The sequence below is a fragment of the Antechinus flavipes genome, chromosome 5 (genome assembly GCF_016432865.1).
Source record: "Antechinus flavipes isolate AdamAnt ecotype Samford, QLD, Australia chromosome 5, AdamAnt_v2, whole genome shotgun sequence".
Classification (NCBI taxonomy): domain Eukaryota; kingdom Metazoa; phylum Chordata; class Mammalia; order Dasyuromorphia; family Dasyuridae; genus Antechinus; species Antechinus flavipes.
This window is the reverse complement of record NC_067402.1, coordinates 273,587,785-273,605,296: the sequence shown is the minus strand read 5'-3', so window position 1 is coordinate 273,605,296 and position 17,512 is coordinate 273,587,785. Positions and strand designations below refer to the sequence as shown.

At 35.9% G+C, this 17,512-nt stretch overlaps 1 protein-coding gene across 1 annotated transcript in view; it reads left to right on the top strand.

Moving 5' to 3' along the window:
- The window catches only part of ANKS1B (ankyrin repeat and sterile alpha motif domain containing 1B), a 1,349,660-nt gene that overhangs the window by 272,942 nt on the left and 1,059,206 nt on the right, over positions 1 to 17,512 (top strand). Inside the window, exon 9 of the mRNA XM_052001623.1 lies at positions 10,257 to 10,400. Coding sequence (XP_051857583.1) covers positions 10,257 to 10,400 — 144 coding nt within the window. The remainder of the gene's footprint in view (positions 1 to 10,256; positions 10,401 to 17,512) is intronic.

Below are 17,512 nucleotides of genomic sequence, written 5' to 3'. Positions count from 1 at the left end.
GGGATTAATGAGATATGAAAAGGCTTCCACACCTCCAAGTCTTGTCAGAAGAAAAAGAAAGAGTTTATATGAAATGAAAAAGCATTGATGAAATTTGAGTGCACTCACATGTTGCTGGTGAAGAGAAAGTCCATATTAATGAAAGTAAGGACTTTTAAAGCATGGCTTCCTAAACTTTTTTTCCCCACTCATGACACCTTTTCACCTGAAAAATTTTCAGGTGTTTATAGGTATATAAAATAGGTATATAAATCAAATGTTTATTGATAATAAATCATAATTTCACGACCCCACATTTAGCTACACAATCCTGAAAGGGGTTGTGACCCACATTTAAGAAAAACTACTTTACAACATTATCCCTTGCACTCATTAGATAAAAAAATAAATAAAAATATTAAAAAAAAAAAAGTAAAAAAAACCAAAACAACAACAAAAGAAGTACTACTTCATTTTATTTAGAAAGAACGGCCCCTATTTCCTCCCATGTTAGAAGGATTGAACAGAAGCTTGGTAAGAAGATAATATTAATACTATTACTAATAAAACAGTGTCAATTGTTTTAATTAATTTTTTTATTAATGCCATCAGCTGGCATTTATACATACTTTGAAGTTTGTAAACAGTTTTGCATTTGTGACCTAATTTGAGCCTGGGAAGGAGATGTTTTCATTATTCTTCTTTTATGGAGGATGGAACTGAGGCAGCCAAGTTAACTGACATGTCCCAAATCGTGGAGGTATTAAGTTTCTGAACCTGGAATTGATACAAAACTTACTCTAGGTTTAGTTCTCTATTCACTGTATCATCTAGAAAACTTTCATATAGGGGCAACTAGGTGGTACAGTGGTTAGAGAACCAGCCCTGAAGTCAGGAGGGCCTGAGTTCAAATCTGGCCTCAGACATTTAACACTTCCTAGCTGTGTGACCCTGGGCAAATCACTTACCTCAATTGCCTCAGACAAAAAGAAAAGGAAGAAAGAAAACTTTTATATAATAGAAAGAAATAGCAAAGGATAATGGATTTATATGTTAATTAAAACACTTGTTTTAATGATAGCAGACTACAGTAAGATTTCCTGTCCCTCTTTATTGGGGTATTTTGCTTTGGGAGACAATTTTCTTTTCTTTTCACTCTCTTTTATTCTGTCTTGGTGGATGTATTCTGGCTCCTGCCCCCAATATCCTCCTTCCGCAATATGCTTCCTAGAATCCCTGGTTTCTTTTATGGACTTAGCTATAGCATCACCATCTTTTAGGTGAATCCTATCTTTCTCCCTCACTTGCTAGAGTCTCTCTTGCCTTAAAAAAAAAAAAATGTGACCTTGCATTTCTTTTATATGCATTTTACTTTATAGATATTATTTTCTTGATAGAATATAGTAAGCTCCTTGAGGGAAGTAGGGAGTATCTCATCTTTTTCTCTCAAAGTACTCAGCTTATCAGACATCACCTGGAGTATTGTGGCCCATTTCAGGTTTAAAAGAGATTTGATAAGCAGGGAATGTCCTGAGAAGGTCAACTGGAAAATCAAGTGGCTTTGATTCACATCGCAAGCAGATTGACTGAAGAAAAATGTAAATTGTTTTGATAAGAAAAAAATTTTTTAGAGAGAATATAGATCTCTTTAAGTATCTGAAGGGATGTCATGTGGAGAAGGGATTAGACTTTTCTGTTTGGACCCAGAAACAACTGTGGGGAAGTTGTAAAGAGAAAAATTTTAGCTTGATGTCATGCAAAACCTCATACTCATTAGAGCTATCCCCAAGAAGAATGGGCTGCCCCAAGAACCAGGTTTCTCCTTGTAACTTTTCAAGCAGAAGCTTGGTGACTACTTGTTGGGCATCTTAGATGGAGAAACCCTTTTGTACATGGATTATATTACATTGTCCTAAGTATTCCCTTTCAATTTTCTTTCTCTGATTCTATGAAAATTGATACCTGCTTAGAAAATCCTGCTTTGAACCCCATGTAACCTGTGTCACCTTGGGAAAGTTATTTAAGCTTTTCTTTTAATTTTTCTTTTAATATATAAGACAAGGCATTTGACCAGTGTTTCCATCTCAAAACCTATCAACCTATGATCAAAAGAGTTAGATTTAAAAAGAAAAACTTTTAAATTTTCTTCTTGACTTGTCTTATGGAGGATTAAAATTAACGAACCCTTCCTCTCTGATAAAAATGGTAGACATAGAAGGATATGGAATCATGACAGTTGTAGCACTGAAACTTTGGTCTTATTGCTGACAGGTGTTTGGGGAGGGAGAACAGGATGAAAGGATTGGTAAGGGGTAATGGGATGATTAAGTAATGCCACTGGTTGTACTGTTGTGAAATGGTTTTCAAAGTCTGATTTTTAATTGGGCACATGAAGAAAATAATTCCATTTTTTTCCCTAAAATGATTTGCTCAAATAACAAGAAAATTCTGGAACTGGATGATATTCAAGTTTAGTGGGAAGATACTTCTTTAAAATGACAGATGGGGAAGGGTATTTGACAGTTGTAAAAGGGAATTTGTATGAAGATTGGAGAAAATGGGATGGCTCAGTTGGAGCCATTTGGGAAGCCAGAGGAAAATAAAAAAGGGCACATTGTGCTGTTATGCTGGGGGAGGGAGAAGTTCAAGAAACTGCAAGCACATCTGCTTGGATCATGAAAAGCAACAGCTGGTATCACTTCTGTCAATTTCTTATGCAGTCATTTTGATCTCTGTGCCTGTCATATGAGATGATTCTGTATGTCACCATTTTTAGGTGGAAAACCTGTGATTTCCCCCACTCCTCCTTGCTGGAGTGAGTGAAGATGAACAACAACAAAAAAAGAAATAGTGTTCACACTGTGATTTGCTGGAATGAGTGCTGAATGTTGAGGGATGAATCTTGATTCACACTGGAACTGAATTTGAATTCTCTTTCATCATTTACTGATTGGGTGACCTGTGGCCACAATTCCCTAGTCTGTTCAAATGGGGTGGACCAGTTCACTGGTGTTGAACTCACATAGAAGCAGGAGTTGCTAATCCAGACATGAGGTCTATATTGACTTAGAAAACCACATATTAACGTTATCTATTTTCTGTTGTATTTTTATTTATTTTGCAAAATAATTTTCAGTTACATTTTAATTCAACAGCATTAAGACCATTATCTGTGTTCTGTAGTATTTTTATTTATTTTGCTAAATATTTTCAAATATATTTTAATCCTACAGCACTAAGAACATTGTCTATGTTCTAGTATTTTTTATCTATTTTGCTAAATATTTTTCAGTCACATTTTAATCTGACAGCACTAAAGAGTGTCCTTTGGTACAGCTCATGTGTTTGACACCTTTGGACTTACCCTTTCACGTTTACATCCATGATGACACAAATTGTTAAAAATAGAAAAAAACACCTTCTATATTAATGCTTTGTAGATGATGGACTGGAGGCAGCATAGTAACGTGGCTACAATGCTGGACTTGAAGTGAGGAAGAATTGAATTCACTTCCTACCCCAGTCTTTAATTGGGCCATGGACATGTCACTTGAACGTTCTACACCTCAATTTTCTTATCTATAAATGAGGAAACTGGTCCTTTCTACCTCATAAATTCCAATCCTATGACTTATTATATTCTATTGTCCTGTGAACTCTTCCTCACCTAGATATTGCTTTCAGTACTGAATCTCCAGTTAGGCTTTGTGATTTCTACTGAAATAAAACATTTTTCCCTTTGAGTCCTTTAAGGGAGATTCATAAAGGCAATAGAGTGAGTTGAATATATTTTTATCTGAGGTTTCTGAGAGAGCAACACTATGGAATTTTCAGGAGACATGAACTTATAGTTGCTGAAAATCTAATTAGATCCAAGCTAAGAGTTTTGGATGATGACGATGATATGTTACCTGCTTTAATGCTTTTTAGAGAAAAAACATTAATAAATAAGGAACAGATTCACAAAATTTTGTTCCCACAATAATAGTTTCTCATTCTCTTCAATAGAATGTAAGTTGCCTTCCTTTTTTATCAAGGCTTTCCAGAACCTATCCCATATAATGCTTAATCAGTACATAGTAGGTGCTTACTAAATGCTTTTTTGAAGAACTGAATTAAACTTGTATTATCTAATGGGAGCTCCTTGAGGGTAGGGATAATTAAATTAATGACATAATCAGTAGTTATAGACTCGGAGCCAGAAAGACCTGATTTCAAATCGATCCTTAGATGCTTACCAGCTATGTGATCTTGGGAAAGTCACTTAATGTCATTCTGCCTCAGTTTTCTCATGTATAAAATGTCTTGAAAATGACATCCACCTATATAAACATTATGTGACCTGACAAAAATTAAATTACTATTACTTCCCAGGAGCTTGCATGATATTGAGAAATACAGTTTAGTTTGATTTTTATCAAACAAGCATGGAATAAGTACCTACTATGTTCCAAGCAGATGCTCTGGGTATTAGGTGGAAGGAAGAATGTGAAAACTTCTTAAAGACTTGGAGTTATTCTTTCTCCTTTCATTCCTAGGCATTACTGCGCATTCAGACAAGAGGCTTGGTTGCTATAACAACCGATTAGTTCATCACTTACAAAATCATCTTGAAAATGTAAAGGGCCCATGAATTGCCAGTGATTTTAGAATATCATGGGATCAAAGATTTAGTGTTGGAAGGGAGCTCAGTCAACTGTTGTTTTACATCTCTCATTTTAGAGATGATGAAACTCTGTCCCTGAGGTGTAAAGTGACTTAGGATAAGCTCTTTGTTGTATGGACTTAAAGCTGGGAGGGAATTTAGATATCCTTTTGTCTGTTTCTTCAATATAAAGGGACTTCTTCAAAGGATCCCAGACGTAGAGCTTCAAGGGAAGTTTTTACCATCTATTCTAGCTCTCTCATTTCACAAATGTGGAAACTGAGGTCCAGGGAAGTGACTTAGGCTCATATAATTAGAACTGAAAGGGACCTTTGAGACCATTTAGTCCATTCCCTCTCCTTTTCCAGATCACAAACTGCATTGCAGAAAAATGGGCTATAGAAATAAAGTAGAAAAAGTGAGGTTTGAATTTATGTCCTTTGCCTTCAAATCTTAAGCCCCTTTTCAGTTTCCATAGTCAGGTCTTCTGAGAAGTAGACGAGCGAGTCAGTCTTGGCTAAAAGCAACAAGCTCTTTGATCAATTTGGGAAGCTTAAATGGTTAAAACAAATGGTACATAATAACTTTACTGAAGATTCCAAGATTTAGGGACAAATCAGGTCAACTCCCACGTCCCAGGCACTGTATTGGGGATTCAAAGAAAGGAAAAGTCCATCTCTGGCCTCAGAGCTTATAGTCTCATGGGAAAGAAAACCTACAAACAACTGTAAACAAAGTATATGATATATAGGATAATCTGGGGATAAGGAAAGTGCTAACTTTGAGAGAGATTGGAAAAGCCGCTTTTAGAAATGGGATTTTAGATGAGGCTTGTACAAGAAGAAGAAAATATCAGAGTAATCATTGAGCCTCTCTTCCTAGATCCGAGGCTGGTGCTTCTTAGCTAGGGTAGCTCATTCTCTTCCTCCTCACGTCAGAGCTGGGGTTAATATTGTCAGACTTAAATGGCTCTCCGAAGCTTCTCCTATGGGGTCATGACTAGCACATCTGAAAGGCGCGGGTTCTGTCATTTGTTCTCCAGGAGTACCTATTATACCCATCAGCCATCGTCCTAAGCACTGGGACTGCAAAAGTGAAAAACATGATTCCTGCCTTCGCAGGTGGGAAAGGCTTCTTGGAGAAGGGGGATTTGAGCTGAGTCTCGAAAGAAGCAGTGGATGTCAGGATATGGAAGTCGAGAGGCATTCTGGATCGGGAAGATGGGCAGTGAGAAGGCAGCAAGTGGGACGCGAAGTGTCTCCATATGTGAAGAGTAACAAGAAGCCTCAAGGATTGTAGATTTGAGGTTGTAGAAGGGGAGGAAAATTTAAGAAGACTGGAAGTGTAGAAAGGGATCAGGTCAAGAAGGTCTTTAAATATCAAACAAATGAAAGGATACCAGCAGGATTCTCAATTAGGGAGGCATGGATATAATGGTATTCAGGCCATGGCAAGCAGATTGGGGTCCATGATGAACTCCTGGCCTGTTGTTTTCCTAGGAAGTGCAGGCAGCTTGTTCCTGTCGGGGACCACAGAATGTCAGGAATTCTAGAAGCACCTGGCTCACCTGGTTTAGCGTGAAATTGGAGCAAGGAGACAGCAATCAGATTAGGAAACTGAAGGGAGGAGAGAGGAAGGAACAAGCTTTTATTAAATATCTAAAATGTGTCAGGCATATATTATATACATATATGTATGTATGTATATATATTCCAAATATGAATGCACTCGATCTTTACAACAGCCTTCCACGGTGGTTGTTGTTATCCCATTTTACAGTTAAGGAAACTTGGGCAGACAGAAGTTCTTGCTCACGTTATATAACTAGGAAATGAAACTCCAATGCTGTTCCCACTGTGCTGACTTAATATCTATGGATTCCCTCAGCACCTAGAACACAAGAGCTAAGAGATGCCTGGATTCTGAGTAAAGTTCTGGATTCAAATCTTCCCTCAAATGACAATGCAAATCATTTTACCTCCCTAAGATCCCTTTTAGCTCTAGATTTAGAGTCCTAAGAACTTTCTTAAAACTTGAAACCCTAAGCCACGTATATTCTTTTTTTAGGATCCACAGGTACGTTTGTACCTCTGAATTGGTGAATATCAATATTGAACCTAGTTGGTAAATTTAGATAGTAAAACTTTACATTGTATTTTCACAAACCTCTGATGGAAATTTAACATTTCAGCCACATGAAAATAGAGAACAAATCACAATAGCATTAGCAGTACTTGTGACCATCATCAAGAGAAATCACAGATCTCCTCCCCTCCCTCCCAAGGCAATTGGGATTAAGAGACTTGCCCAGGGTCACACAGCTGGGAAGTGTTAAGTGTCTGAGGGCAGATTTGAACTCAGGTTCTCCTGATTTCAGGGCTGGTGCTCTATCCCAGCTGCCCCATCACAGATATTTTTATGTCACATCATAGTTAATTGTAGATATCTTGAAATATCACTTATATTCATCAATGCTTAAAAATTATAATGGTTATGAGGTCTTTTGCTCAATTCCACATAACCCCAACCTTCTTCTCTACAAATTGTGTTTCATTATAGTTTGCTTTGGAATCTTGTATATTTACTTTTAAAATCAAAACACTATTAAATTAAATTAAATTAAACAAAATTAAATTAAATACTGATTTAAAATAAAAAACCATATTCTGAAAAGCATCTCTGAGCTTCCCCAGACTGACAAAGGAATCCATGACAAGATAAAGATTTAGTACTTTTTCTTGAATTACTGTTCTTAAAAGGACTGGGAAATAAAGAGGGTGGGGAGAACCATGTAAACAGGTTTATTTGAGCTGAGCTTTTCTCCTTGTTATCTATTCAAAGATGACCATTTGGTTATCTCTTGTTTGTTTATAGTTCTTGAAGTAATCTTTCTTAAGGAATCAAATGTGGTCCATTTTTAGAATGTCTTTAGGGCTTGTTCCTTGTAGCTCAATCTCATTAGTAGAATGACTATGGAATTAAAATGATAATTCTGAAGTTGAGATGGAAATGATTGACACTCTGTCACATTGGTGGGCTTCTCTAGGGAGCCCCTCTTCCTTCCTAGAAACCAGAGCTACTTTAGACTAGGAACTGCTTTTCCATTCATTAATGAATTCCATGAATACAAATTAAGCACTTTCTATATTCCAAGCCCCAGTAGGGTTATGATGGAGATAATGAAGATCGGGTCCCTACCTTGTAGGACTTTACCATCCAACAGGGGAGGTTAGGTAGGCACGGAGATTACTGTCCTAACACACTTGATTCTGGAAAGGATTTTTATTTTTTCAGTGCAGATAATCCTTCCAATGATGGAAATGAAAACCTTTCCAATTTCTCTCATCCTGTGTAGTTTTGGTTCATGCTTTCCAATACAGCTAGCTAGGGCTATAGCAGATTGAGTGAAAGACCTGGAATCAGGAAGAATCATCTCCTTGAATTAAAATTTGGCCTTGGACATACACTAGCCATGTGACGCTGGACAAGTCACTTAACCCTGTTTGTCTCAATTTCCTCATCTATCAAATGATCTGGAGAAGGAAATGACAAACCATTCCAGTGCTTTTGGCAAGAAAACCCCCAATAAGGTCATGGATAGTGGGAAATACCTGAAATGATCACACAACAATAGCTGAACCAAACTGGCCTTCTTTTACCTCATATATGGCATTTGTTTCCTATCTCTGTTCTTTTACTGTTCTTCATTCCTGAAACACTCTCCCTTTATACTTCTATCTGTTCTTTTTTCCAAACTGAGCTTAAATTTGCGATTCCAATGGCAATAAATGGCTATACACATTTCTCCATAATTCTCCCAGCACTGGATTTCATTGATTTCATTCTTTTTTTGGGGGGAAAGCAGTTAATTTGATGGGCATCTTCATCATTTCTTATAGCATAAGAATATTCTCTAATATTCATGTTCCACAGCCTATTCATTTATTCCATTTGATGGACGCCCACTTTCTTTCCAGTTCTTGGCTTCCAGGGAAGGGCTTCTTTGAATGTTTTGGTACTTGTGAATCTATTTTTTCTCTTTCCTTTTCTTGGGGTACTGGATCTTGGCTTTCTTTTTGCTTCTACTAGCCTGTGTTGCTGAGATCTATAATACTTTTCACTGGAGGAGCTTTGTGGGACTGGAACAGGGACATGATATCTTCTGGTTTATGCCATAGTTTCCAGTCATTATGTCTGATTGTGATTCATTTGTTTGCTTGTTTTCTTTCCCACTCAATCTCATTTTATTCATTAACTATGGAGACAGTATGATGTAGTAGTGAGAAAACTGGAATAAGGCTAAGGATATTAGAGTCTAATTATTATTAACCAGGTGACCATGTTTATTACCATTTACCTCTCTTTTCTCACAAATATTTGATAATCGACAACTTAATAAAAAGTTTGAGCCAGTAGAAAAATTATTAAAATTTTGTTCTTTTCTCATCTGAAAAATGGAGACAATCATTTTTACTCTAAATACAAATGTATGGGACAAAATAAGGAAAGTGATCATAAATGACATATTCAAGGAGCAGACATCAAGACTCAGTAGGAAAATCTCTTTAGAATCAAATAATTTGATTTTAAATAATGTTTCACACTTTTACCATCTTACAACTCATTACATGAGGTGTATATTAATAGTCATGATGTACTTTGGGCAAAGAACAGTGGAAATGAAAGGCAGCCTAGTATACAGAAACAGCTCACTTTGGCAGCTAGATGGCTGTAGTGCATAATAGTTCTGGGACTGGATTTAGGAAGAGTCTTCTTTTGAGTTCAAATCTGCTATCAGAAAATTACTAGTTGGATGACCCTGGCCAAGTCATTTCACCCAGTTTGCCTTAGTTTTCTCATGACCTGGAGAAGAAATTGGCAACCATCCAGTGTCTCTGCCAAGGAGATCTCAAATAGGGCCAAAAGGAGTTGACCTGACTGAAAATGAGCAGCAACAAAAGATAAATCATTTAGGTTTTATTGTCCTTCATTTCCTATATAAAATTGGCCTAATGATAGAATCTATATTGAATGATTGGTAAGGTGCTTTGCAAACTTTAAAGTACTAAATATTTTTTTTTTCAAATCAGAGGACTCTAATCTCAGCTCTGGGATCTCAGGCAAGATGCTCTAGCTTTCTGATTCCTAGTTTTTTTTTTTTTTTCATATTTTAAAATAAGGAAATTAGACCTTTAAGTTCTCTCAAGCTCTAAATCTGTGATCACATGTTAAGTCTCATAATTTCACTAAGGCTCAGTTTATTCATCCATATAGTGGGAGATTTGGACTCATTGACCTTTAAGGTCTTTTTGTCTAACTCAGTATATGCTATGATTTACTACTTGGATGATTGGGGCGGGGTGGAGGGGAGGTAGCATGATCACATAATGAGAGAGAGGGATGATGACAAATAGCCAAATTGGGTGCTGAAGCAGCCCCCACAAAATATTATAAAGACCCTGAGGAAAGTCTCCAGTGCATTACAAATGTGAGTCATTATGATAGCATGGCTAAGATGGATTTCATTTACTAAGAGAGAAGTAAGTTAATTGAAGCAATTTAATTGATATTAAAATATCAGCACAGCATTGCTATATTGTCAAAAATTGACATAATGTGAATTTAATTGCAGAGGCCTTCATCCACAATAAATCTGTCTCCAGGGGAGTTGGAAGAAGATGATGATGATGCAAACACTTGTGGTCCTTCAGGGCTGTGGGAGGCATTAACTCCCTGTAACGGGTGCCGCAACCTTGGGTTCCCCATGCTGATGCAGGTACTTCTTTTGTTTGGTTTTAAAGAAGTCATGTCAAGGATGAGGGAAAAAAATTGGTGTCCTGTATATGTTCTAGAAAATTTTGGTTGTAAACGATCCCTAAAATCAATTTTCACTGGCCATTTCTTTTATTTTCGTAAGATGGGGCACATGTCCATGTTAGTGTTTGTGGTGGTTATGGGAAGTTTGGGGGTGCATATGTTTGATTAAAATAAATGAGTTTTAGAGGAGTGTCTTTACAGTTTGCCATTTTCATAATTTTGAGGCATATCTTTGAGAGTTAGGTTAAAGTGTGATATTTGGAATAATGTTATATAATTTTCTTGGAGAAGCACAAAATTGGTCTAAAACAGGAACTTTTCCCCGGGAAAAAGTAAAGGCAAGTGCCATCTCATTAGTATTTTAACTCCAACGCCTAGCAGACATACTAGGTAGGAACCTTTCTATTTTGCCTTATAGCTGAATTAGATTTTGAACATTATCTCTGGCACTTAGCACTGTGCTTGCCATGTAACAAATGCTTTTTCATTCATTCATTCATTCATTCTTTCATTCATTTGCAAATATTTGATGATTGGTAACTTTATAAAAAGTCTGAGCCAATTGAAAAATAATGCTAATTATTGATCATAGATGCGTAGAGCACAGGTTCTTAGCCTATTTAAAAATATATCATAATTGTATTTTAATATAATTTATATAATTTATGATAACTGTATTTTAATGTATTGTATGATCATTGTATTTTAACATAATTTATTTCCTTTGAAATCTTATGTATTTTATTTTATATATTTAAAACAAAGATTTTGACAGAAGATCTATAAATTTTGCCATACTTCTTAAAGGGTAGATGATAAACAAAAAGATTAATAAGACATTGTTTTTCTAAAGAAAATTCTTGATGAGAGATGCATTGTGAGAGGTGCATATTAAGAGTTATGGTGTAAACTTTGGGTATTGGGTACAAATCCTGCCTCTTTTGCTCGTTAACTGGGTGATTTTAGAAAAATTGACCTTTAAGGTCTTTTTGTCTAAATCAGTGTACCCTGTGGTTTACTACTTGGATGATTAGATAGGGGGAAGGCAGCATGATCATGTAATAAGAGTGAGGAATGATGACATATAGTCAACTTGAGTGCTGAAGCAGCACCCACAAAATATTACAAAGACCTTGGTCATCAGTTTTCTTATTTGTAAAATGAAAGAATTCAGCTCACTGATGTTTCTTCCAGCTCTAGACCAACAGTCTCTAAGATACTGGCACTGCCATTTGTTGATTAATGTTTTCCTTTTTCTCTTAAATGTTGTGAATCTCTTTGTCTTGAGCTCTCCATCTTCCTTTAGCTCTCTCACGATGAAATTTGTTCCCATTTATCTTTCTCTCGCACTCTCTTCAGTATCTCTCCTCTACTATCTGTTCTTTTCACTTCAAGTGCAATAGAGTTCTCTCTTGGTGGTAATCGACATGTTTACCCCTGACTTAAATTGATTTCCTATGAATTCACAACTCTCTAAGCTCTTTCTCTAGACTTTACCTCCTGCCCTGAGTTTTGGAGCACACGTTCCTATAGACACTTCCATCAGCATATCCCACTGCGATCTCAGATTTAACATTTCTTAAATAGACATCACTTTCCCCACTGTTCCTGTTCTCCATGACTTCCTTATTGATGTTAATAGCTGCATTATTCTAGTTCCTGGATCATGGAATCATAGACATCACTTTGGGCTTCCTTGTGGGTCATAGAGTCATAGATTTAGTGCTAACTCAGAGTCCATCAAGCCTAGCCCTGAATTCTTATATTTTGCATAAGAGGGATTAAAGTACTTGAAGTCAAAGAGATTTGCCATGGTCACAGGGAGAGATTCAGAGCTAGAAGGGACCCTGTGAGCCACCTTGTCCAACCCCCTCATTTTATAGATGAAGGAACTGAGACCCGGAGGAGATTGACATATAAGTCAGAAGTCAGAGCCAGGATTTCAACTTGGCTTATCTGATTCCAATTTCAGTGTTATTTTCATTTCGACATGTTATCATTCTGAGTCAAAATCTTATTCTTCTGTCTCTTTTCTCCCCTCTGCCATACAATCATTTGCCAAATCATGTCAAGCCATTCCGCTTTCATAGTATTTCTTTTTTGTTGTTATTCACTCCTTTTCCTGTCATGTAAACTTTTGTGACTCTGTGTAGCATTTTCTTGGTCAAGGTTACTGGAGTGATTTGCTGTTTCCTTCTCCAGCTTATTTTATACATGAGGAAACTGAGGCAAACAAGGTTAAGTGACTTGCCCAGGGTCACATAGCTGGTAAGTGTCTAAATCCAGATTTGAACTCAATCAGAGGAGTCTTTCTGACTTCAGGTCAGGTGTTTTATCTATTATGCTACTTGGCTGACTGCCTTCAGTATTTTTGCCTATTATCATGAGATCCTGGCATCATAAATCTTTATCTTGAGAGTACCTTACTGGTCACTTTGTCTAATCCTTCTTTAATTTTTTTTCTTTTAAAAATTATTTTAAAAATTCCAAAATTGACAAACATAAAAGGTACATTTAAAATGATTCTATTCATTAAGTTTTGAACCTTAAATTCCAAATTCTCACTCTCTCCTTCCTTCCCTCCCTTCCCCTTTTCCTGAAATGATAAGGAATCTTAATGAAATGATATAGGTGTAATCATGTAAAACATTTGATATTACTCATTTTGTGGGGGAAAACACTCAAAGAGAAAGGAAGAAGTAAAAAAAAGACAGGAAAAAAGAATGAAAGAAAGTGAAAAATAGTATATTTCATTCTTAGATTATCATACTGCTGATAATAGTTAAATTATTCACAGTTGTCCATTGTATAATATTCTTATTACTGTATACCATGTTCTCCTGGTTCTGCTTATTTCATGCTGTATTAGTTCATGCAAGACTTTCCAGGTTTCTCTGAGATTACCTGGCTCAGTATTTTTTATGAAACAATAATATTCCTTAATAATCATATACCACAATTTCTGTTTTTTACAGCTTTTTATTTACAAGATATATGCATAGGTAATTTTTTTTTCAGCATTGACAATTGCCAAACCTTTTGTTCCAATTTTTCCCCTCCTTCCTTCCCTTCTCCCCCAAATGGCAAGTAGACCAATACATGTTAAATATGTTAAAGTATATGTTAAATACAATATATGTATACATATCCATACAATTATTTTGCTGCACAAGAAGAATCAGACTTTGAAATAATGTACAATTAACCTGTGAAGGAAATCAAAAATGTGGGCGGACAAAAACAGAGGGATGGAAATGCTATGTTGTGATTCACACTCATTTCCCAGAGTTTTTTTTGCTGGGTGTAGCTGGTTCAATTCATTACTGCTCTATTGGAACTGATTTGGTTCATCTCATTGCTGGAGATGGCCACGTTCATCAGAATTGATCTTCATATAGTATTGTTGTTGCTGTGCATAACAATCTCCTGATTCTGCTCATTTCACTCAGCATCAGTTCATGTAAGTCTCTCCATTCATTAATATTTCTTAAAGGCCTTTCTGAAATAATCCTGTTGGTCATTTCTTACAGAACAGTAATATTCCATAACATCCATATACCACAATTTATTCCACCAACTGGTGGATATCTACTCAGTTTCCAGTTTCTAGCCACTACAAACAGGGCTGCCACAAACATTTTGGCACCTACAGGTCCCTTTCCCTTCTTTAGTATCTCTTTGGGGTATAAGCCCAGGAAAAACACTGCTGGATCAAAGGGTATGCACAGTTTGATAATTTTTGAGCAATTTGTTCCAAATTGCTCTCCAGAATGGCTGGATGTTGGCTGGACAATTCCACTAGCAATGCATCAGTGTCCCAATTTTCCCACATCCCCTCCAACATTCAGCATTATCTTTCCTGTCATCCTAGCCAATCTGAGAGCTGTGTAGTGATGTGCCACAATTTCTTCAGTCATTCCTCTAATGATAGGCATAACCTCAGTTTTCATATTTTGCCATCACAAAAAAGTAACTATAAATATTTTTGTACAAACAGGTTTTTTTTCTTTTGATGGGATCTCTTGCACAATTTGGTAACCCTTTGGGCATAGTTCCCAATCGTTCTTCAGAAAAATCTTCTGAAGAATTTTCTTCAGAATTGTTTCAGTACCAGTTTTCCTACATCCTTCAAACATTTATCATTTTTCTTTTTGGTTATCTTAGCCAATCTGATATGTGTGAGATGATACCTCAGAGTTGTTTTAATTTGTATTTCTCTTATCAGTAGTGATTTAGAACATTTTTATATGACTAGATATCTTTGATTTTTTATCTGAAAACTGTCTGTTTATATCCTTTGACCATTTGATCATTGGAGAATAACTTGTATTCTTACAAATTTGACTCAGTTCTCTATATATATTTGAGAAATGAGACTTTTATCAGAGATACTTATTGTAACATTTCCCCCCATTTTTTGTTTTATTTTTCTAATTTTGGTTGCATTGGTTTTGTTTATATAAATGCTTTAAAATTTTATATAGTCAAAATTATCTGTTTTTTATTTTGTAATGCTATAACTTATTTAGTCCCAAATCATTCCCTCTTCCATATATCCGATAGGGTTAACAATTCCATTCTCTTTTAATTTGCTTATGGTATTGATATTTATGTCATTTTGACTTTTTCTTGGTGTATGGTTTAATAAGTTGTTTGATACCTATTTCCTGCCACGTTGTTTTCCAGTTTTTAATCAAATAATGAGGTTTTTTTTCCCCAAAAGCTTTGATAATTTGGGTTTATAAAGCACTAACTTACTATGACCACTTAGTACAATGTATTATATATCTTATCTATTCCACTGAGCCATCCTTCTATTTCTTAGCCAGTACCAGATTGTTTTGTTGATAATCCCTTGAGATATGATATGGCTAGGCTATCTTCCTCCACATTTTTTTCATTGAGTTCCTTGATATTCTTCACCTTTTGTTCTTCTAGATGAATTTCATTATTTTTTCTAGTTCTACAAAGTAATGTTTTGGTCATTTGATTGCTATGGCATTGAATAAATAGATTAATTGAGATAGAATTGTCATTTTTATTATAAGGAATTGTTCTATTCATGAGCAATTGATAGGTTTTTGATTATTTAAATCTGACTTTATTTGCGGAGAAGTTTTGTACTTGTGTTCATATAATTCCTGGGTTTTTCTGCCAGGCACGCCAAAAGCACATTTTCCCGTATCTTTTGAAACGGAGGAGAGGATTGTATGTAAAACTATAACTGCCAACACCCACATTTTACAGATGAGAAAACTGTGGCCCAGAAAGAGAGATTGTGTCTTGTAAAGTCATACAGTGAGAAACAATGGAGCTGAGATTTGGAGCTGGTCCTCAGATTCCAAACAACTTGTCCTTTCCATTCTGTCATGCTTCCTCTTTGCAGCTGTTTTTCTTTGAGCTGGGATATGGCAGGAATTGTGTGACAGTCTGTGAAATGGGATGTTGCAGAAGGAAATGGCCCCATCTAAATCTGGGCTTCCAGGGGAAAGTGCCCTTACCCCTTCACCGTAGTTGAAAAATATGAAGGAATTCATCCTTATCATAGAATATTAAATGAATAGAAAAGAACCCTAGCACAGGAACACTTAAGTGAGCTGCTGAGGAATGGAACCTTCTACCAGATGGAAGAATTGTGGGCTATATCAATTACTCAGTGAATCGACAAATATTTATTCATTATCTCTTATGTGCCAAGCACTGTGCTAAGTACTGGGGATACAAAGGGGAAAAGGACAAGTCATCCCTTCACTTCCTATCATATTATAATATTTTAAATCTCTTGGGCAAAGACATTCATTTTGGTTAAATGCAACATGCAACCTCATCCCAATTCTGCTGTTTAGTTCTCTGGGTCTTGTTGGGTGAGTTATTTCTTTTTGGATTTTATTTTGCTCCCATAAATTAAGAGTACTGAACTGGGGAATTTCTAAGGCTCCTACTCTGAAACCCTGTGATCTTATACTTAAAACATTTATTTATTACCTTGTTTTTAAAATTGACTTGAGACTTTTGCATTCTGGTTTCCCAGAAAAAACTTTTTCTTCCTTAATTATTAAAATGGGATTAAGGGACAGGCTGAGTAATGAGAATACTTTGAATTTGGTGACTGTGTATAAATCAAAATGTTGCATCAGGCTTACGTGGGGACAAAAAATTGAACTTAGCACACCAAGAAGTGGCTTGTTTGAAGGCACTTAGCAATTTTTCCAGTACCTCCAAGGAATACAAATTTTAGTTAACAGTGATGATCTTAACACAGTGAAGGCAGAGTGAATAGATATCATGGCCTTGTGAAGAGAATTTTGAACATATAGCCAACCAAGAAGGCTAAGATTCATGCCCTTCCTAAGACATTTGGGAGCTATGTGACTCCGGACATCATTTTACCAAGGTAAGCCTCCTTTTCCCTATCTAAAATATTTAAATAATAATTATATATATACATATATATATCTTATGGTTATTATGATTTATTTGTATTAGCTCATATGGTTCCTGACAAAAACAGTATTCTGTATTTGTTAATGAAATTTTTTTAATCACCTCTCTTCACAATATTCATTTTTTCATTCTGTAACTTTATGTGTCTTCTATGTGTCAGGCACTATGACAAGTGCTGAGGATTCAAAAAAAGATAAAAAACTTTCCCTGCTTCAAGGAGCTTATAATCTAATGAAGGAGATAACATGGTAACAAATATGTGCAAAGCACCCCATATAGTGGACAAACAAGTAATAATTAACAGAGAGAAGGCATTGGAATGAAGAGAGGTTATAGAAGGCTTCCTGTAGGAGATTTTATTTTAGTTGATTCTCAAAGAAAGGTCAGTAGTCAGCACAGAGGAAGAAGAGTGCTTCAGTTGTGGGATACAGTCAAAGAAAATCTTTCATGTGGTAGAGTGTTGGACTTGGGACTAGAAAGATCTGATCTGGAGTCACTTTTTAGACACTAACTAGCTTGGATAATTCTATGCATGTCATTTATTCTCTCAGAATCTCAGTTTCCTTATCTGTAAAATAGAGAAAATGGCATTTATCTCTCAGAATCATGATAAAAGATTTGGCTAAT